We start from the raw sequence: 21,782 nt of genomic DNA on the forward strand, positions 1-21,782 counted from the left end.
CTGTAGTTAAAAAAATGATTGTTACATCGTTCCCCGCATATTCACCTATTTCAAACACTAAAATTTATACCACTCAAAATAAAATGTCATAAAATTGCCTTTTACTCAGTTTTCCTTGTACTGTACCACAATGGTACAGTACAAAAATCTCTAACCCTCATCAAAGCTCACCGCCACTTAATTCCTAGCACATTAACCTACTTCAAACACTAAAGCTCATATCATCCAAAATAAAATTTCGTAAAATTGCTTTTTACTCAGTTGTTCGTGCAAATGCCCCACTGTTCGCCACCGGTCGAAAACAGAAGCGGGCCGACGGAGGACGCGTCGCGTCGCGACACCCTTCCGAGCGCGTGCACGGCGCGCGGCAGCTGAAGAAGAAGACGAAGAAGAGAACAGGAGGCTGGCGAGTGGCGGTGGAGGGCGAGGGAGGCTGCGCTCCTATATGTAGCCCCGAATCTTAGCCGGAGCAACTATTACGCCCGAAAACCTCGAGGCGGACGCACCCCTGTTCTCCCTGAACGTGTGCACAGGGCACGGTCGCCTTCGACGCGACAGCTTTTTATTTATTTACATCTTACACCCATACATATATACATATACATACACGCACATTTTTATTTTCCCCTACCCTCAGTCTCGATCAAAGAAATCGCGTGCCAGCTCGTACCGTCGAGTTTAACGATCATTCTCTCGTCAAGCGTCTCGTCGGTGTGAAACGTGTGGTGACACCAGTGGGATTAGAACCGAGGCATGATTTGTGTGACCCGTGGAGGACTGTGAAGAGAGAACCGAGCGCGAGGAACACGCCGACAACCCCGCAGGGAAGATGCCGAGGGCCTTCCTGATCACGCATCGCCGGTACAACGGGGTCGACGAGGAGTTCGACGGATCCGGAAGAGGTTCGTTCATTCAAAGAAACTAAAGGAAACGTTGCAAGCGCCAGAACTAGAAATTTGGTTTTTTCGGATTGGAAAATATTCTAATGTAGATGCGATAGGACCTTGAAAACCGAGTCTTTCTACTTTATGCGCTAGATAGATTTGGTCATTCGTGAAGTCAGCAATTTGGGTCTTGGATTAGTCTTGGATTATAGCTCAGGACATGTAGCAATTTTGTAAACGTACTTTGAAAAATTTCTTCTTGACCTTTCTTTTGTTTGGGCTGATAGCTCCTATTAAATCGGATCATCGAGGTTATGCTGCATTGTTAGACGGCAGTTAAGTATAATTTTTGTTTTGTGAGTCTTAACAGTACTAAAGGATGACATTGCTTTAATGTAAGCGACTTTTTTTCTTGATCTTCAGGAATTTGACGATTGGCACTTGCAATGTTTTTCATTCTCGTAGAGTTCTTGTTATCCGACTCATGTCTTCGCGATTTCGGGCCCGTGCCAGGATTTTTCTCGATCTTCCGCGTTCTCGTGGGCCGTCGCCGGTCTCTGAGATTAAGCTTACTGTCGTCGCAGTTGGATTCCGACTTTGGTAGAGTCTGTACACCGATGAATATAATGCTCGACACTTCGGCTATCAAAAGCCCATTCATAGAGGACATTTGAAAAGAACTGACTAGTTTTCGTTGGAGTAGTTGTCTTGAAGAAATTGCTGTGTCGTGTTTGGAGAGACTTGTTGGTTCGCGATTGTAGTCAGTTGTCATTGCCGTTGAAAGATGTGTTAGGAAATCTTTAACTGCAATGAGTAACTTCATCATTCAATTATTTCTATTTTCAGCCAAACTTCGGCAAAAGTTTAATTAATGTTCTAAAGATATCATTCCATTAGCTTCCTGAACTTTTATATCACAAATTCAGTTGCCATTGTCATTCATGGATTTTAGCATATAAATGACTGGATTAATAATTTAAAAGGATTACTAAATAAGTGTTGGTCGGTAGAATCTTAACGTTAAATATTAGTACACGCAATTGTAGAAACAAAGAGAGCATATGCTAAAGGTGCTATCAGAGATAGTAAACTGAGTCTCGATCCTAAGCAAGATTTTCAAAAACGCAAGATATAAGTACTCTCTGGTTGAGAAGTGTTGGTGGTGGTTATTCTTCGAGACGAAAAGTCAGGAAGGCAAGGGGATTCTTCCACTCATGATTTTTCGACCGCCTCAGTTTTCAACGCATAGTCATCATTGGTGCGCAGTAATAACACAGGACGGAAGCGAGAAGTAAGGATAGAAATCAAAGTCATAGTGTCGCCAGCTTTGTTCTCTATCGTTACATCTCACGTCGTCGCATTCGATCTCGCTTCCGTCGTTTGTTATTGCTGCGCATCAATAATGACTATACATCGAAAACCGAGGCGGCCGAAACATCGTTAGCGGAAGAGTCTCCTTGTCTCTCTACCTTCTCGTCATAAAGAATAATTGCCAACATTTCACAGCCGGAGAGTGCATTGTTAGTTTAAATGAAAGATATTTTAATAAACGCTGTATTAATCGATGTATTAGGTTCTATTCCACCGTCCACGTTAGCTAGACCGTCCCCTAAGAGGTTTCAATTTGATCGGGAGCTTCGCAGACTTCCATTGCGCTCTAGGAATTCATAAATGACCACGATGATGATTAATCCGTTAAGATTGATGAACTTAGTAATGTTAACCCTTTACATTTCAAAATTCAACCATTCCGACCGAATGTTATTTATACTTCCGGTTGCTTTTGAGAATCTCAACTACGCCAGTCATGAATCAACCTAACTATTGTTTTTCGTATACCTAGAGACATTAACCGCTTCATAAATCGGGTAGAGATCGTTCGCAAAAGGGCAAACTGCTGTTTAACACTTCAAGCCGACATCTGTGCGGAGTACTAACTCTGTGTCTTTGTTTCTTATTTATTTACAATCCTTTTTCTACCTTATAAAATCAGAGGCAGCGAGGAGACATATCAGAAAATCGAAATTGTCAGTAGATTCATTTTTAGTAGAATCAGAACTTAATGAGCAGACCGAGTTCTCCATCCGGTTCAAGGGTTACTGGAAAATGTACCATGAATACGGTGATCGCAGCATCACACTTTATCGAAATCATATGCAGAACAGGCAATTTCCTAAATAAAACAGAAATTGGAAGGTGAAGATCTCTCATGAGCCATTGTTCTTTTAACCCTAACATTCGATTCAGTAGGCGCGTCATCAAGAAAATTAATGTTCAAGTTCATAGAAAAAATCGTATTGCCCGAATTCGGCTGACATGGCAGTCAAAATATGAACCCTTAATTTAATCTGTTTTCGCACTGTAACTGACTAGTAAAACGCGTCTCTGTTGCGTTGTTCTCTCCAGAATTAATAAAATAACATAAAAATAATTATCGTTTACAAACTTTCGCAAGACACTTAAAGAAGCAAACTAAAGAAATAACCAGTTTTGATTCTAAACACATATTAATCTGATAATTAATGTAATGCGATACCTGGAGTTCCGTTTGTAGTTTTATCACATAAAAATGTTTAACATTAAATATTGAAATTATTAAAACATTAAACTAATATTAAAATATTCCTTGAAGCTAAGTACTTAACACATCAAAGATTCCTAACTTGTAACCATTCTAAGTAACTAAAAACTACTTAAAAAAGTAGATGGTTACTAAGCATGATTGACAACAAAGTGTCTGATCCACAATGCGTTAAAGATTAACGGCGGCGGAAGCACAATCCAGCGGGATCAGTGGATCTCGTTGACCTCGATCGAAAGCTCCGCGTGAGAGCCGAAAGGGACGCAAGCATGCACGCACGCTGGTCGTTGCTTCGCGATTAAGGTGGGCACGCCATCGCCGCGAACCGTTTTAAGAATAGGAGACGCTAGATGCGTCACGAAGCTCCTCGCATCGCGCAGCGCATACCGCCACGATGCCGTCAACCCCTCCAAAGCTTTCCGACGTCCGCGGCGTGGAAAGCCCGGAGTACAGACGGAGAGAGAACGATAAAAAGAAGGGAGAGGAAAAGACGCTCTATTTCCGTTCTCCCCAAAAACGGAGCAGCCGGTGGACTCTAATGCGAAGATGCTCCGCGGGCTTCGATACACGCGGAGCTTTTCTCGACGTTCGCGGAAAAAAAACGCCTCTGAACTGATTTCTTAGAAGTATTCGGGGATCGCCGTAATTCCTCTTGGCGCGGATAAAGTCTTCGGTCGAGGACGAGTTACGATTCAGTTTCCAGTAGAACTTTCACACCTGCCCTCTCTTTCTAGGTTCGCCAATCTTTGTTTGTAGGGTAGTTACCACTACATTTGTGCTGAACGTTGAGAAATCGGTCAGACTTCTTTTATCAGTGTTGTCGGTGTTTCTAAATTTTTATTTGTTGGTTTGAGGGTAACTTTAAAATCGGTGGATAACGATTGATGTTTGTTTGATTACAGGTATTCCTTCTTGTTGCGAAGTTTCGTTTCTATCGTTCGATGTAAGACCACGGAAATTTGTTGATTAAAATTTGTTGTGTCTGAACTGGTGTCCTTGGAGATCTGATATTATTTATAGGTCTATCGAAACTGATTGACAGTACCATCTTATCGTGTGATTCATTAAAGGTATCGGATTCTATTTAAAAGGCAAGCTAATGATCATCCTGGATTTTGTGTTTAAATCATTAAAGAAATAATCTTAAAAATTGAAATTAAGGTGATAATACCGAGAAAGGTACTTCACAATCATTTACAGGGAGACAGTATTCCTCAATAAAGGCAAACAAATTGTATGACTGAAATCCTCGTTAATCTTAAAAAAGTCCGGTAGCCTCAAGAATCTCTTCCCGATAACCTGTGAGGAACTGGCTCGTAAAACCGGCCCGAACTATGCATCACGAAACAATCAGTTGAAACCAGATCGAAGTATCAATCGGAATTTCCTTGAGTCCGATCACGAGAATCTCTTGGACGTGCGCCAAAACGCGTTCGAACGCGTAGAAACCTTGCTAACGATGACAAACGATTCCTAGCGCTGCAATTTGATCGTCTCTAAATTTCGCGGAGTGTAACAGTCTGGCGCTTACGGGTGCGCTTGACAAATTGCGATCTCCTTGAACACGAAATTCGCAGGCCCGTTGTACAGATTAGGTCGAAAATAAGATCACCCATAGATATCGTTGTAGCGTGCTTGTTTAATGGTCCCCGTTCGATCCTTTGCGCAGACTTCAGCCCTGAGAGAGGCGTTCGACTGGCCGACTACAGCAGCAATCATCCGACGTCGGACGGCGCAAGCGAATGCGGCAGTGAAACGTCGTCGGAGTGCCCTGAAGAACTGTACAACCTGACGAAATTGGCCGAAGTGAGCTTAGCCGCGGCTGCTGGCACGCTGATTCACCCCAGCAACGTAATTTATCAGCAGCCAGCCTCGCCTAGATGCGCTCAATTCTCAGACAGGATCGTGACACCGCGGACCAAGCAACCGGACTCGCAGTTCCAGGACCACGGCAGGCCGATCGACGACGAACAAACATTGGGGGAAAGAACCAGACTGTTCTTTGAGAGGATTGAGTCTGAACGGGAGATCTTGCAGAGCCACTCGGAGAGGAACACGGTTCTAGGCATCCACGTGTCGGCCCATCCTCATCGTTTGCAAGACGAACGACGCATGGAAGTGTCTGACAACTCGTTGGACAAAACGGAATCGGAAACTGTGTCACCAGTATTGTCCGTCGTACCTCAAGGCAGAAGGACAACCTCGACCTCAACGGAAGCGTCGAAGTCCGAGGACAATGAGGACCATGAATGCCCGGACTGCGGGAAGAAGTACTCGACTTCGTCGAACTTAGCCAGACACAGGCAGACTCACAGATCCCTCGGAGACAAAAAAGCGAGGAGGTGCCCTCACTGCGACAAGGTCTACGTCAGTATGCCTGCTTTCAGCATGCACGTCAGAACGCACAATCAGGGGTGCAAGTGCCATTACTGCGGCAAGTGCTTCTCGAGGCCGTGGCTGCTTCAGGGACACATACGTACGCATACAGGTGAACCTTCATATCTACGTAATAAGAGAAAACCTTATGAAATACATACCTGAAACAAATAAAATAGTACCATTATCAAGTTACACTATATTCCATTTCAATGTTTATCACATTTTTACTATACCTGAATAAGTCCCGCCATTGTTCTGTCCGTCGCAACCAGTCACTCCCCAAAGTATCTTGAATGTATCTGTTAAAATACATACTCTTGTATTTCCTTTAATTGAAAAACCAGAAATAAGTAATTGCCCTTTGAACAAATTTTCGCGTAGCATAACGATTATTTACATTTTCCATTTCAGGCGAAAAACCATTCAAATGCACGATCTGCAACAAAGCGTTCGCCGACAAGTCGAACCTACGTGCTCACATCCAGACTCACTCGAACACGAAACCGCACGTGTGTGGCCGTTGCGGCAAAGCGTTCGCTCTGAAGTCCTATCTCTACAAGCACGAGGAATCGTCCTGCATGCGCGCACATCATCGCTCGTCCACGGAGAAATCGGATGGGAACGACCAAAAAATAGCGTCCACTAAATCTTGCCCGCCATTGTCATCCTCGTCGTTGAACCGGTTGACGACGACGCCCTGCGTCACCGCGTCACCTACCAGTGTGATAGTACCCCGGCTCGACCTGAACCGTGATCAAAGAAACTCGTCATCCGCGTTCTCCGCAATCATCAGGCACACCAGAATATCAGACGCGGCTAACCCGCCATCGAAACGACCCTGCAGAGAGAAGACACCTCCTTCGATCGAGGAGTCGGAAAGAAACATGACGGACGAGTCGACGAAAGAGCAGGAATGCGTATCTCGAATGGTGATCAGAACGTCCGTGATTTCCCCAAATCCGGAGCATCTCGGTCGTTTCGGCAACGACGGCCAAAATTCCTCGAACAGTTTCGACTTCTCGGATCCTAGGAGGACCTCCGCGTTCTCCAGACCAACAACGATGACCCTCAATCTGGCTATCGCATAAATATTGAATAACTGCATTAGCGAGCGTAGGTAAAATAGAAACCGATGGCGGGCTGGGACACATAACCTATTTTCACAGAACGTCGGGACGGCCGTGAAACGATCGTTATCCGAAACCGAAGACGAACAGATACACCATTGTTTTGTAGAAATGACGAGACGTCATTATTTGCTAGCAACTAGTGTCATTCCTACCAATATACCGAAGTAAGTCCGTTTTTTTCTGTTTAGTGGCGGGAACGTTTGAAATTCTTGTTACCGACCGATGCCTTCGAAACGATCACCCTTTTTTTCTTTTTCTAATAGTCGAAAGTAGAATCAAATTTGGCGGGAAAGCCGGTCATGAATCGTGTAACCGCGATCCACAGAAATTACGAGACGCAATGTTATTCCATACACCTTCCTAATTAGGGACCATCTAGCAGATAGTCATAGTAAGAATGAAATCGTGAATCGTTGATTCCTGAGTGTCGTGCCTTAAACTTTAATCTCGCGTTGACAGATTTTGTTCTTGTCAAAGACACGCGCGCCGCGTCGTATTAAGAGAGTAATTTATTGACTCGAAGTGAAATCTAGTGCCTATGTACGCGTACTAACCTTAACGCTGATCGCGTCGATCAAATCCAAAGTTCTCCGTGCTCTTCCAGGCAGCTAAAATATTTCCTTGACGCTTGAAAACTACGGTACGTCTAACCATAAAATGTCGACGGACACCGATCGAAACCAGAGATAATCAAAGAACTCTTTGAATACTAGGACCATTATATTTCAACTTGAACCAAACTCGATAAGTATAATTACATGTTTAAAAATGTTTACGATTGTCTTGAACCGGACGTTCAACCGCGATAGTTAATTCAAGTCCACGTTCAAAGGAAGCGAAAATATGTTTAATCTGCGAAAATTCGAAATTTTTATTCAAATATGAAATAGTTACCTAAGATAATAATTACACGTTTAATAACCGTTCTCGTAGCGTCGTAGTTTAATGATACTTTTATGATCGTTCTAAACAGAACAGTCAACTATGATATTCAAATTCACATTCGAAGAAAATGAAAGTGTATTTGAACCGCGTAAATCTGAAATTCGAATTTAAATGCCAAATAGTTACCTAAGATGTCTGTTGAAACGATCGATAGAGGAACATATGGATAAATGTAATTTCGGGTGTCGTCGTGTTGGCCGCGAACATATATCTAAGACGGTAGTTTTATATTGTAATGCATTAAGCGCGTTTTCTTTTTTTTTCTTTTTTTTTATATAAATAAAACGCGTATTGTCTGTGATTCGAAGTTAACGGAATTCGACTGCCGTACGCAGTCTATGTGGCCCTCTATTAGCCGCATCGTATAATAAGTAAAATCGTTTTTAATCCGTTACCGACTGACGGTAACAATCCGAGTGTAAACTAGTCCAATTTCGCATTGCTATTCCGAGCGTAACCCAACGAAACGTAATTCGAAAATTCGTTGAATTTTGTAATTAATCAATTAATGTAAAAATAAAATCTTTGTTAATTACGCGTTTAAATGAACAATTTCGTGAGGTAGCGCGAATATTCGAATAGCAACAGTTATGATTAAAGGTTTATGTAGTTTATCAATTTTTTTTCTTTTTTCACTGTAAAATTAAAAGATTGTGTTTACAATTAACCTGGAGCGAGGGCGTACGATAAGTACGCGTATCCTAGTCATCGATCCAAGGCGTAGATCGAAAATAGGGATCCCGATATTTGTAATATTCTATTGTATAGCCGTGTGAGCCACACGTTGTAAATAGCATTCCCTTACATTACGTATTAGTACTTAGAGTATCTCGCATTATTAGCCCTTTTAATTAGCGCGACTTAATTTACTGTTGTTTTATGTATGTAACGTGCCATTTGTACACCGGAGTGCCTAAACAAACGTTTTACCAATTTTTCTACGAATTGTAAAAGTATTGTCTATTACAACGAGAAAATATATACATATCGCCATACACAAATGACTTTGTATTATATCCTTCCTGAGAGGAGCGATCAAATACCAGAGATCACACAACTATTAAGTTACCGAGAAAAACTTTTTCAAACATTTTATAACGTTTTTAAAACTTCAAAAATATCAAGCTCTCTTAAGCTGTCTGTTCCCAGACAATTTCAGCGGAGGTATTAGGACATTTTGAATACAACTATTACGTGTTACTCTGTTTTTCGATTTAACTAGGTATAAATGAAATTTGTTTAGTAAAATAATTATAAATAAAAATGATAAGTATAAATAAGCATAAAAAAAGTAGATCAAATAAACCAACGTTTCTTATGCTTTACATAAACTAGTAATCTTCTCTTTACAATGAAGACAATCACACAGATCTGCAATAAAAGACAGTCAGATTCGTACGATCGGAATTAAAATATAAAATGCCCATTAGATCTTCATTTGGCTTTTAATCGTCGAACTCTTCGTAGAGTCGATGAATTATACGATAGTTAATAGCGGCCCGATACGAAACAAACAACGAATTGCTGTATTTACCAAATGGTTTCGAGTTCATAACTAGGGCAACGAAGGGGAAAGCATCTATCTTAGTCAGCCGATGTCGGTTGGTCGCATAAGCCGAGTTTAGGCGATATCGTTCACGATTAGAAAGATATTCATGTCCCGCAAAGCGAACTGCGAAACAGTGTAGAAAAGTTGAGATTACTCTTATCCAGAATAATTCCGTGTGAATATAAATATCGCCGTCGAAATTCTGCGTGTATCGTAAAACGACGAAAGAAATCCCCTCTTTCGATAGTGAAAATGGCGCGCATACACCATCGGGGTGCATTCGAACGTTCTGCATTCGGTGCAGCGCAACTCTTCATAGTAATAATAAATCACAAAAAAGAACTTTCGAACAATAGAACAATCATTTTTCTCTACGAATATTTTATATCTCCAAAAGAAAAATATTCGTAACAATATAGAAAATAAGAAAATAGCATGCATTCAACTTCTTTCGCAGCTAAATCGTACGATATAAAATACAGGAAATCTATCGGCTTATCGTGAGAATCTGACGAAGTCGTTCAAAGCCGATTCTTATTTTCGAAAAAAAGAACCCCTTACTTTTTCTATTAAAGCTATTTATATTTGCTATGTAGAGTCAAAATAACCCATTCCTGATTTCTTCCTTTATTACATAGTTACTAAAAAGGCACAGATCCTTCTTCGAAAAATGATTAAAGAAGTTTGTTTAGCAACACCCAAACTAAAATACAAATTAAAAGCTTTAATAAAGGCACGTTTATAGTTTCCACAAAGAAATGTTCAAAAGGCAGTTTAAGCGCTTGATGGTTCTAGCGTTAACGTCTTAATCGTTTGCTTTTTTCATCTTCGAGCTGCTTATGCATTGCGAATCAAACGTAGCCGTTTCAAAGAGGCTCATAAACGCGTTCCTGTAACATGATCTAAACGTCGCGAAAGGCAGAAGATAGCGTAGCACTTACAACAGTGTAGACGCACTTACATCACGATTTACATGCCCGCGCTTCTTAGAACCGCTCCTATCAAACCGTCTTCCCCCCTTCCACGCTTTAATACAAATCTTCGTGGCTCTTGATCTTTTCGCGAGATCGAGCACAGGCGGCAAAAGAAGAATACTAAAAGGAAAGAGGTGTCCGGGTGGGAGTCCACGGTTCAACTTACCTAAATCATCGTCAAACAAACGAGACAGTCGCAAAGAGGATTGCGACCTACGCTGAAGCCATGCGATTGATCCTTGTCTTCCTGATCCTCTCTCCGGGGACGGTATTCCCGAAATACACGGTAAGCTTATTGTGGATTTTACCTTTTTTTCTCCGTTAGCACGTTCAATTCTTTTCCAAGTAAAAATAAGTGTCTACTTCAGCTAAGTTACTACAATGCATTCGTTTAACTTCTACGCCGGTCACCGATGATCGGAACTTCTAAATAATAAGAAAATAATCATGACTTTTAAAATAACTGATTTCGAATAAAAACTGTCTGTAGTGTAAATAAGTAGATCATAAGATAACGTAAGAATTTTCATACAAAATAATTAATAATTCTTCATTTTTATCTTTCCTACAGAAATAACACATAAAACGCTGATGTTTTTCGTAGCAGTCAACGTGTTAACACTGAGTTTATGGAAGACATCAATTTGAAACGTACTGAATTTTATAAACATTATTGACAAACGTTCGTGTCGATTTTGATCGACCCAATTAGGCAAATACGTATTTTCTGGGAACAAAAGAATAAAGTGTACAATAAATATCCGTAAACCTAGTGTTAACACGTTGACTATCACGGGAATTTCAATTATTTTGTGTAATAATATTCATTCTTTCATAACAAAGGCAAATGGTATAGGAAATAATGGCCTGGTATGACAGTACTCATGTTACGATATTACCTAGTCGCTTATGTTACTAAATATTTTTATTCAATATCAATTTTTTTAGTGCAATTGTTTTCAAGCAATCTTGAGGTTTCGGTTATCGGTGACAATAGTGGGCAGTGAATATGTTAAAGAAGATCTATACCCTTTCGTATTAACATTTTAAACGACCGATAATTTTTAAATTATTAATTATAATGGTTATCAATTTCTTTATAAATTTATATATTTTTCGTGGGAAGCACCATATACTAGCAGAATTCATAGTTCATCTCCTCTTTCTATAAATTTACAAAATATTGCCAAGCGTCGGTTAAGTGTTAAGGAAGTTTAATATAGAAATGAATATAAAATAAAATATTAAAATTGAAATATACTTTGATGTTAAAGTTGTAAGCTGAAACGTGAATCTTAAGTTTTCAATCTCATACAATAATTGACTAATTGGCTTAAAGCTTTTTTTATATGTTTTTTATGTGCATTTTTTCGAAACCCTATTAAAAATTGTAAAAATCTGCCCAATATCTCCTTTTGTGATTATCTATTTAAAAGTAAAATCAAGGTTTGTATTATATTGCATACATTCGTCGAGTTTATTTCGAGATTCTTTGGTAAAATAAAAAGGCAATACAGGTATGAAAACATTTATATAATGTTTCATTGTAAATTAACGAAATATTTTGCTTTCTCTTTGGCACGATGCTTTCTTAAATCTATTCAAGTCGTGACTACAAATCGACTATTCGTATTTAAAGCCGGCTCAGAGAAAGATTTCAAGATCAAAGTTCGTGTGATAAGTCGATACTAAATAGCTCGGCCCATTTCCTAATTTCTCTTGTTTCGCGTTATCCCTTTGCCTCGCTTCTCTTATTCGACTTCTATGATTTCGTTCAAGTTCGAATCTTCCAATGAATGTTGTCATTGATGCATTTATAAACAAATCTAAAAATTTATAAAAATATTTGTACATTTGTTTCTCAATCTTAGTACCTTTTCTACAGAAAAAAACACGTTTCGATCGCTCGGTTCACGATGATTCCGGAACACTTGTCATGGATAACTATTTACCAATGAAACGATGGACGTTCACAGATTACGACATGGTAATAAATATTTACTTCCGTCTGAAAAATTTCACGAACACATTCGAATGCTCCACTCGTGGAACTTATTCCAGAACTTCAAAGCGTTCAGGGACAAAGAAGAAAACGTTTGTTATTTAGAGAAGTTAAATGATCGCACAGCTCTAGAAGACCTCTCAGAATATGGTACACAAGAACAAATAACAAGGGTACTCTACGCATCCACGGAAGCTTTAACAAAATTAGAGGTAAATAAATGATAATTCTTATAATTATTTTTACAAATGTTAATATCCTTTTTCCATTTGCAGGCATGGCGAATCGCTGGTGGTAGAATAATCGAATTCTGTCAAGGACGTAAGCTGATTTTATTACAAAACGCTGTACCGGTGATCGAACAAATAGCAGACCCCTTCTTTAATATGATCCCGCAAGATGAAAACGATATCGTAACTAGACGAGTAGCTGACGTAGTTCTAACACCGCTGATAAGTCGAGCGAAGAGACAAATCATGTTCGAGGAACGAGAGAAACTTAATGGGAATGTTAAACGGGTCCGTTCGCGACGACAAATTCAACAATCCAGAGGAAGATTCAGGGGACAGACGCAGTCTCAATATTTAAATATGGCTACCGACGAACAAAGCGAAGGCAAAGCCGAAGCAGAAGCTACTCAACAATCTTCTCACGCTGTAGTCAGTGAGTATCTCGAAATGAAATTTCCATGTTGATTTATTACTCGAGTAAAGTGGAAAATGAAAATATTAAACATTTTTTAAGGTGGAAGTCATGGCATGGGTCAGGCGCAAAGTATGTCTTTCGGAGGCTCTGGATGTGAAGATTGTCTTAAATATACTACCGAGGGTGCACCAGATAGGTATGTGCACCTTCCTAACGCTGGGATTATCCCTGGAACTAGAACAGATACAACTTTCACACATGGTATCCTATCTGAAGAAAAAGTTTACCTAAATGCAGTAAATACGGTGAATAATTGCAACACCATAATTGTAATCACCAACATAAGGGGATTCCTCTTGTCAGCTGTGACTAAGTAAAACAGTATAATCCAGTTGCCAAACTTCGAGATTTCAATGCCTCTTTCTTTTATATTTGCAGTCCTTTTTTCTATATTCAAAACATATATTGCTTATTATACAAGTAATCATGACTATAAATTTTATTTTGATTGGTGTCATTTTAATCAGAAAAATGTAATAGACATGACGGTAAAAGTTTCACTTATCAAAAGTCAAAAATAACAAAGTATAGTCTTTGAATTAAAAGTCTGAAAATTATTGCCTCTTCTGTTTCTTCAACAGAACAGAATCATTTTTACCTCTCCATAAATGCAACATTTGGGATTCGATTTGTATTGCAATTATTCAACATTTACTGTAATATGATATTAAATTCAGTGATAACACCACATATAATTGTAGGAGGAGTTTATCCTGGCAGTACGTCTAATGCAGCAGATAGAGATGGTGGAACTTACCCAGTTGGCATAGTTGATATTAGACCAGAAAGAATCAACTACATCACTAGGATACCCGGTACAGCAACAGGTGGAGGTGGAGCAGTTTATCCTGGTGGTGTATCTAACACTAAAACAAGACAAGATGGTGCAACATATCCTAGTGGCATACCTGGTACATCAACTGCGGGTGGAGTTATTCAACCTGGTGGAGTATCTTTACATACTAGGACACAAGATGGCACAACATATCCTAGTGGCGTACCTGGTACAACTGGGGGTGGTGTTATTTATCCTAGTGGGGTACCTTTACATACTACAACACAAGGTGGCGCAACATATCCTAGTGGCATACCTGGTACAACTGGGGGTGCTGTTATTCAACCTGGTGGGATACCTTTACATACTACGACACAAGGTGGCACAACATATCCTAGTGGCATACCTGGTACAACTGGGGGTGCTGTTATTCAACCTGGAGGGGTACCTTTACATACTACAACACAAGGTGGCACAACATATCCTAGTGGCATACCTGGTACAACTGGGGGTGCTGTTATTCAACCTGGTGGGATACCTTTACATACTACGACACAAGGTGGCACAACATATCCTAGTGGCATACCTGGTACAACTGGGGGTGCTGTTATTCAACCTGGAGGGGTACCTTCACATACTACAACACAAGGTGGCACAACATATCCTAGTGGCATACCTGGTACAACTGGGGGTGCTGTTATTCAACCTGGAGGGGTACCTTTACATACTACAACACAAGGTGGCACAACATATCCTAGTGGCATACCTGGTACAACTGGGGGTGCTGTTATTCAACCTGGTGGGATACCTTTACATACTACGACACAAGGTGGCACAACATATCCTAGTGGCATACCTGGTACAACTGGGGGTGCTGTTATTCAACCTGGAGGGGTACCTTCACATACTACAACACAAGGTGGCACAACATATCCCAGTGGCATACCTAGTACAACTGGGGGTGGTGTTGTTCAACCTGGTGGGGTACCTTCACATACTACAACACAAGGTGGCACACCATATCCTAGTGGCGTACCTGGTACAACTGGGGGTGGTGTTACTTATTCTGGTGGTGTACCTTTACATACTACAACACAAAGTGGCACAACATATCCTAGTGGCATACCTGGTACAACAACTGGAGGTGCTGTTATTCAAGCTGGTGGAGTACCTGGTGGTGTTATAACACAAGGTGTTGAAATGTATCCTGGTGGTATACCTATTACTACAACAACTGGGGGTAGTGTTGTTTATCCTAGTACTATACCTGGCACTACAACACCTGGAGGTGGTATAGTTTATCCTGGTGGTGTATCTGGTACTATAACAACACAAGGTGGGATAAGATTTTCTGGTGGCATACCAAGCACTAAAACAACACAAGGAGGTACTGTTTATCCTGGTGGTGTACCTGGTACTTCAAGAACTGGAGGTGGTGTTCTTTATCCTAGTGGAATACCTGGTACTACAACTAGTGGAGGTGGTGTTCTTTATCCTAGTGGAATACCTGGTACTACAACAAGTGGAGGTGGTGGTCCTTATCCTAGTGGAATACCTGGTAGTACAACAAGTGGAGGTGGTATTCTTTATCCCAGTGGAATTCCTGGTACTACAACTGGTGGTGGAGTAGTTTACTCTAATGGTGTACCTGGTACTAAATTAACACAAAGTGATGTAACATATCCTAGTAGCGTACCTAGTACAACTACAACTGGAGGTGGTGTTCTTTATCCTGGTGGAATACCTGGTACTACAACAACTGGAGGTGCTGTAATTTATCCTAGTGGTGTATCTAATACTCCAATAACTCAGGGTGGTTCACCTGGTATTATTACAACTGGAGATGGCATTCTTTATCCTAGCGGAATACCTGGTACTGCAACAACTGGAGGTAGCGTTCCTTATCCTAGTGGAATACCTGGTACTACAACCAGAGGTGGTATAACTTATCCAACTAATATATACCCTGGACAAGGATCCACTGTACTACAACCTAGTGGAGATGTTCCACTAGCAAATCAATTAAGGAAAACTGTGCATTATCCTGAAGGTGTGATCCCATCTGGTATGACACCAACAAGAGTTAGTACTTATCCAGAAAATACTCTTACAGAAACTCCAGGAAGTTTGACTCAGCAATTAAGTTACCCCGGAGGTATTGAACCTGGTAATACAGGTATCATCAAAACTGGTCCTGATTTTAGTACAGTGACAACTTATCCTCAAAGTTCTCAATTTAAACCTGGAGAAGGAGTATATCAACCTGGTATTCAAGTTGGGCCTGATGGTAAAGTAATTTCTTATCCTGGAATATCTGGAACAATTCCTTTTCAATATCCAATACAACAAGCACAATATCCAAGTAGTATTACCTGGCCTAATAAACCAGGTGAATATTTAAATCAAGGACAAAATATTGGACAACAATATGCAACTGGAACTGGACCTACTAATACTGGGGAAGTTTCTCAATATTATCAACAAGCTGGTAATATTCCATCCATAAAAGATGACAACTCTAATTCTCAAGCATCAAGTTCTGTAAAACAAACAGAGTCAGGAACTCAAGCAAGTGCATCATCTCAAGGAACATACGGACAAGGTACAGCACAGTCTCAAGTAACAGGTACATACAGTGGTTCTGGTTCATTCTCTGCTCAAGCTGGTAGCAGCGACGTTAATAAAGGTGCACAATCTGAAATTAGTGGCAGTAAAGAAGGTGCAATGAGTAATGCTCAAGGAACAGGTGGTTATGGAAAAAGTCAAGCGCAAGTTCAATTGAATTCTGAATCTGGTGCTACAGCAACAGATGCACAAAGCAGTGGATGGAATCATGGCACTAACTCTCAGGTACAGGCAAGCTCTAGAGGTGGAATGGCAGATGCCCAAGCAAATGGAGAAGGAAGTACTTCTAGCCAAGCACAAATTGGTTTCCAACCATATCTTAAGACAGATGAAAAACTTGAAAAACATGTAAGACCTTTTCATGGTGGTGGCACAGCATCTGCTCAAAGTAGTATGCATAGAGGTCAATCTCAATCTCAATTACAAGGGTCTTTCCAATATGGAATTACTTACAGTGGTGCTGCACAAGCAGGATCTGGATCTGGCGCAGCAGCTTCTAGAAAACCGTTTAAATTTAACTTCACAGACACCGAATTATTCAAACCTATTAAACCATACAATACTCCACAAATTACAAAAAACAATGAAAGTTCAGTAACAAATACATCCTTAGATATTGATTATGTTTACAATCAAAATAAAGCTCAAGGTTTACAGCCAAGTTCAAGTTCCAGGAAGACGGTTATCGCTACTGCAACAAGAGAAATTTCTCAAAATGGAACTAATAAACAAAATCAGTCTGGTGAAAAGTCTCAAGTAGATGACACTATGTATGATTATGATGATAAATACGATGCAGAAGATTATGATGATGATAATTATGACACTTCGCAGATACAATCTGCAACAAATGCAAAGTATTCTAAAAATTATATTACAGAGCAAAATAATAGTGATTATCAATCACAAATGATACAAGTCACAACTGGAAATCAATATGACGTTCATGTACATCAAGACTCAACCATGGCACAACCTGGAGATATGCTTCAACCAGGACAATCATTGTCTGGATATACAATACCACCCAGATTTCGTGGAAGAGTAAAATCTGTAGCGGGTGAGAAAACTGTTGCCCAGGGTGATGGAAAATCTCAATCTCAAACAGTTTCTGTAACTCCAATAGAAACTGGCATTGCTCATGAGAATAAATCGCCAATTTCTGAAACCAGATCACTTAAAACCAACCATGAAAGATTAGCTGAAGATCATGCTTTATCCAAAGCAAAACATCAAAAATATAACTCTTTTCAATTTCAAACTCAACGACCGTCTGCAGATGATTCGAAACCTGTGAACGTGCCTATAAAACCAAGTTATTATACAATAACAAACAGTTTTGCTGGAAAAATGGATAGTAGTAAAAATGCACCAAAAAAGTATGAACATCGCTATTACACTAAAAGTTCTACTTGTGGATATTTTACATTTTCTTGTAATATTGTATATGGTTCGGACGGTAGGACAAAAATTTGTAAACCAAAAATACCAACACATCCTGATGGCACTCCAGTGAAATGTTAATCGGACACTATTAATTCTATATTACATTTTTTTCACTTTATTTCATACAGTACTCCACAGTATATTAATACTAAAGATATTTTTTATTACAATTTAAACTATTATATTCTTTATCTTCTGCATTAATTACAAACACAAATATTTATGATCGTTCATACATTTTATGAATGTACATCATATTTCTATTGTCTCTCACGCACATACATACTATGTATAATTTTTATTGAGGTAATCGCACTGAATGTGCATCATTATCGATTTATTAGCAATACATCAGTTACTAATATTTATCCAACTTGATCAATAAAACACATATTAAACAAATAAAGATTTCTCTCCTCTATTTTCCATCAATTGTAAATTACATCAAGCGATAAATATATATATATAGAATATTTTCTTCAAATTTGGAGACACATAAAAATTTAAATAATTCTCTAAATAAAATTATAAAATATTTAAATTATATTAATTACTAGATAACATATATAGATACTCGCACAAGTGTTTTGCTTATTTTACATATATTTGTGACAATGTATAAACTGTTAACATAAATATCAGGTATCATAGAAGGTAGGAAGTTGTCACTCATTTTTCGACTTTACTGATCTTTAGGTAAGAGACAAAATTTATAATTACATAGATACCTTAATTATATACAATATTTATATACGTACAATAAAAATAAGTGAAAAATAACACATTGGAATGTGAGCTTTTTACAAATGTAGATATTCAGAAAAAACTTACAAAATAAAAAAGTACAAAATATAAATATACATATTAAAAAAAAGAAAGACAAATAAGTGATATAAATCTAGAATGTATCCTAATGATTTAAAACATTAATACAATACTGAAATAGGCAGTGATTATTCATTACTTATGCTCACTTGTCAAATAAATTAATTGCTTGCCTGCACCGTTAATATTTGTTTATACAATTAAAAAGTACCGTTACGTTGACTGCTGTGTTTTAGAGATTTAGAAAAAAGTACTTTACAAACTTCAGATTTGTTACTCAGATAAAATATAATGCTATTATTGAAATTAGTGAATACTAGGCTTTTGGAGATCCATATCCTGAAACAACATTTGTAAAATGTTATTCTAATTTTCAAATCATTTTACATATTAAAATGTTAAGACTTACCATCCACTAATTTGCCGTCATTAGTTGCACATAATTTCTCTTCAACATTTTCTTCTAGTTCTACCATGTAGGAATCAGTACTAATAACAAATTAATTTTTAATAAACATTCTACAATGTATTTAGAAAATATACTTGTATATAATAATACGATATATTTTATAAGTATTTTTGTTATTCACCTATTGCGAAAATGTTCTAATTGCACATTAGCAGATTCTAATTGTTCCGCAAGATCTTCATTTGCTTGTTTTAACTTACGAACGCTATTAGTTACAGAATCTACAGTATCTTGAGCCGCAGCTAATTCTTTCTTCAATTCTTCTACTCTTGCTCTAACTCTCTTCACTTCTGCCTCATATTGTTCTGACCTTCTCATTACATGTGAGAGCTCTGTTGTTTTTTCTTCCAAAGACTTTTTTAATATCTAACCAATTTTTACATTTAATTAATAAATATTAAAGTAGATACGTGGTAGAGTTATATTAAACTATTATATTAATTAAAAGTACAAACCGTATTTCTAACTAAAAGTTCTTGTTGCAATTGTCTCGTATCACTGTCGGATGTAGAAACTGGACGTGATCGTCGTGATTCTATCCTTTCTTGTAAATCGTGTAATTCATTGCGAAGTTGTTTATTTTCCCGTTCCAATGAAATTTTTTCTGTTTCTAACCGTTCTCGTTTTCCCCATTCTGCGGCATTTTCAGCTTGAAGCTTCTCTAGCTACATAATTAACATAAAGTAAAAATTCACCAATGCTCAAAGTATTTCCTCTAGGTTTTAATTACTAATACTTACCTCAGCTCTGAGCTCAGATAAACGACGATTCATGCTATCTCTACTTGATGCATCATCAATTAAATTACTTTGTGCCTCACCAAGTTCAGTATGAAACCGATCTTTCAACTCAAGTAGTTCTCTCATAGCTTTAGCTTTACTTTCTTCTAAATCGTCACACTGTTTACGCAGTTGTATTATTTCTGCCCTTAATTTCTCCATACCGCGATGCAAAGAATTCTTTTCTCTAATAAGATATAAAAATGGTTAAAAAATAATATATTTAAATATATAATCAAAATCGTATAATTTCAAGATCTTACTCTCTTTCTGTAGAAATGGTCTTTGTTGCTTCATCTAATTTGTACTGAAGCATTAATATTTTTTGGGCAAAAGATTCATCATTTTGTGAAGAAGCTTGATGCTTTTCTACGTTACCTTCTATGGAACTAGAATCTGCAACTAATCTTGCAATATCTTTATCCAATGAATGTATGGAACCTTCTTTATATAATTCTACAGCATGCTTTGGTACTGCCCCTTGCAACACATATTCCTCGATATCTCTATCTGGTAGAATACTATGACTTCCTAGGCATATATTAGAATCTTCCAATGAAGTTTTACATGCAAGTAAATCCTTTTGAGAATTAACACTTTCACTACGTTCTACATTATTGTAAAACTTTAAAAGTTCCTCTATGCCTAGTGTACTCCTTAATTGTGGATCAGATTCTAAAACTGTAAAAATTTGTTGGTCAAATTGTCCTGCATGTTTTAACAGTATCATATGTATCTTTTCCATTTCTTTTTTCAATTGTTCATTTTGCAACTCAAGTTCCTGACACTCATGTTTATAACTGTTTGCATCTTTCACAGCAATTTCTAATTTAGCTCTGAGCATTTTTGCTTCTTCTCTTGCCATATTCCTTTCATTACGCACTTTACTCCATTTCTCACGCCAGTTAGCAGTACAATCGGACCACCACCTCATCGTTTTTTCCATTTGAGCTGCTCGTGCTCGTGCTTCTTCCAGTTCTCTTTGTCGTAAAGCCTAAAATATTAATCTTGTAAACAAATTAAAACATCTTACTATAATAACATTGTAATTCACATAAATTATTTAGTTAGTGTACATCAAAGCAAATATAAATTATCATTTCTTTAATAATGTGAGAAGAGAAAGAAAATACAAAAAAAGCGTTTACTTATATTCCTGTATGTATGAAATATGATGTATTCTTTATGTGCTAACAGAAGCAGATTTCAATAGTTAAATATCAGAAGCAAAGAATAATAAACAATCACCTCTTTGGTTTCCCATTCACTATCCACATACCGTGAAGAGGATGGTACACTGACATCATGTTCTCTCATGTATCGTCGAGAAGATGTTCCACTGGCTGTTGACTGTGCCATTGTCAATGAAAATGTAACCTGCAATGCTATTTTTCTAATGATAAAACTATATCAGTTACGTCTTATTTTTGTCTGCCTTGTAAATTCACTGTACGAAATTATAGTCAATTCGATTCCAATATTTTATTTATACATTTCTTTGTATCATACTTGAAGTAATTGCGGTTAAGACACAGTTTTCGTATAATTTTAATCTTCATACATCGTGTATATTCATCTGATGCTGTATTTCGTATTATCTATATGTACGCATACATACATATATATGTATATATAAAATATATATATACATATATATATATATATATATGCAATACATATATCCACATAGAGACGTGCCTCTACACGTACAAGT

The 21,782-nt window shown here is 38.2% G+C and overlaps 3 protein-coding genes and 1 long non-coding RNA gene across 10 annotated transcripts; 3 read left to right on the forward strand and 1 right to left on the reverse strand.

The window, feature by feature from the left end:
• Positions 1 to 457: 457 nt before the first annotated feature.
• On the forward strand, positions 458 to 8,920 carry LOC116424165 (uncharacterized). The gene is made up of 3 exons (XM_031970192.2): positions 458 to 902; positions 5,135 to 5,953; positions 6,256 to 8,920. Exons 1-3 carry the CDS (start codon positions 830 to 832, stop codon positions 6,930 to 6,932), a joined length of 1,569 nt encoding a protein of 522 aa, XP_031826052.1. The 5' UTR covers positions 458 to 829; the 3' UTR covers positions 6,933 to 8,920.
• On the forward strand, positions 925 to 5,125 carry LOC143174720 (uncharacterized). 2 transcript variants are annotated; one of them, XR_012998965.1, is made up of 3 exons: positions 925 to 4,199; positions 4,368 to 4,535; positions 4,627 to 5,125. It is a non-coding gene; the product is annotated as an uncharacterized LOC143174720 (long non-coding RNA). The 2 variants fall into 2 exon arrangements; XR_012998964.1 differs by having other exon boundaries at positions 4,666 to 5,125.
• Positions 8,921 to 10,487: 1,567 nt separating the features above from the next.
• LOC116424295 (uncharacterized) lies at positions 10,488 to 18,197 on the forward strand. 4 transcript variants are annotated; one of them, XM_076369193.1, is made up of 7 exons: positions 10,488 to 10,728; positions 12,328 to 12,429; positions 12,504 to 12,656; positions 12,720 to 13,107; positions 13,189 to 13,350; positions 13,851 to 15,974; positions 16,038 to 18,197. In XM_076369193.1, the coding sequence occupies exons 1-7, from the start codon at positions 10,669 to 10,671 to the stop codon at positions 18,071 to 18,073; spliced, it is 5,025 nt and encodes a 1,674-aa protein (XP_076225308.1). In that variant the 5' UTR covers positions 10,488 to 10,668; the 3' UTR covers positions 18,074 to 18,197. The 4 variants fall into 4 exon arrangements, with proteins under 4 accessions (XP_076225308.1, XP_076225309.1, XP_076225307.1 ...); XM_076369194.1 differs by having other exon boundaries at positions 13,851 to 15,815; XM_076369192.1 differs by having other exon boundaries at positions 13,851 to 18,197.
• An 813-nt stretch (positions 18,198 to 19,010) lies between these two features.
• Positions 19,011 to 21,781, reverse strand: LOC116424300 (coiled-coil domain-containing protein 102A). Of its 3 annotated transcripts, none has more exons than XM_076369228.1 (7): positions 21,348 to 21,781; positions 20,332 to 21,062; positions 20,030 to 20,255; positions 19,745 to 19,954; positions 19,411 to 19,655; positions 19,230 to 19,309; positions 19,011 to 19,159 (listed from the first exon to the last, which is right to left on the reverse strand). In XM_076369228.1, the coding sequence occupies exons 2-7, from the start codon at positions 21,012 to 21,014 to the stop codon at positions 19,137 to 19,139; spliced, it is 1,467 nt and encodes a 488-aa protein (XP_076225343.1). In that variant the 5' UTR covers positions 21,015 to 21,062; positions 21,348 to 21,781; the 3' UTR covers positions 19,011 to 19,136. The 3 variants fall into 3 exon arrangements, with proteins under 3 accessions (XP_076225343.1, XP_031826388.1, XP_031826390.1); XM_031970528.2 differs by having other exon boundaries at positions 21,317 to 21,781; XM_031970530.2 differs by having other exon boundaries at positions 20,332 to 21,075; positions 21,317 to 21,781.
• Position 21,782: the final 1 nt, after the last annotated feature.

The sequence above is a fragment of the Nomia melanderi genome, chromosome 7, assembly GCF_051020985.1.
Source record: "Nomia melanderi isolate GNS246 chromosome 7, iyNomMela1, whole genome shotgun sequence".
In the NCBI taxonomy this organism is placed as follows: domain Eukaryota; kingdom Metazoa; phylum Arthropoda; class Insecta; order Hymenoptera; family Halictidae; genus Nomia; species Nomia melanderi.

Coding starts and splice junctions, on each gene's coding strand:
- LOC116424295 (XM_076369192.1), top strand. CDS start 10,669: ATGCGATTGATCCTTGTCTTCCTGATCCTCTCTCCGGGGACGGTATTC. Junction 12,430..12,503: donor CGTTCACAGATTACGACATG/GTAATAAATATT, acceptor AACTTATTCCAG/AACTTCAAAGCGTTCAGGGA. Junction 13,108..13,188: donor ATCTTCTCACGCTGTAGTCA/GTGAGTATCTCG, acceptor ACATTTTTTAAG/GTGGAAGTCATGGCATGGGT.
- LOC116424300 (XM_031970528.2), bottom strand. CDS start 21,427: ATGGCACAGTCAACAGCCAGTGGAACATCTTCTCGACGATACATGAGA. Junction 19,955..20,029: donor TATCTGAGCTCAGAGCTGAG/GTAAGTATTAGT, acceptor TTAATTATGTAG/CTAGAGAAGCTTCAAGCTGA. Junction 19,310..19,410: donor TTAGAACATTTTCGCAATAG/GTGAATAACAAA, acceptor ATTTGTTATTAG/TACTGATTCCTACATGGTAG.
- LOC116424165 (XM_031970192.2), top strand. CDS start 830: ATGCCGAGGGCCTTCCTGATCACGCATCGCCGGTACAACGGGGTCGAC. Junction 903..5,134: donor GTTCGACGGATCCGGAAGAG/GTTCGTTCATTC, acceptor TCCTTTGCGCAG/ACTTCAGCCCTGAGAGAGGC. Junction 5,954..6,255: donor ACACATACGTACGCATACAG/GTGAACCTTCAT, acceptor TTTCCATTTCAG/GCGAAAAACCATTCAAATGC.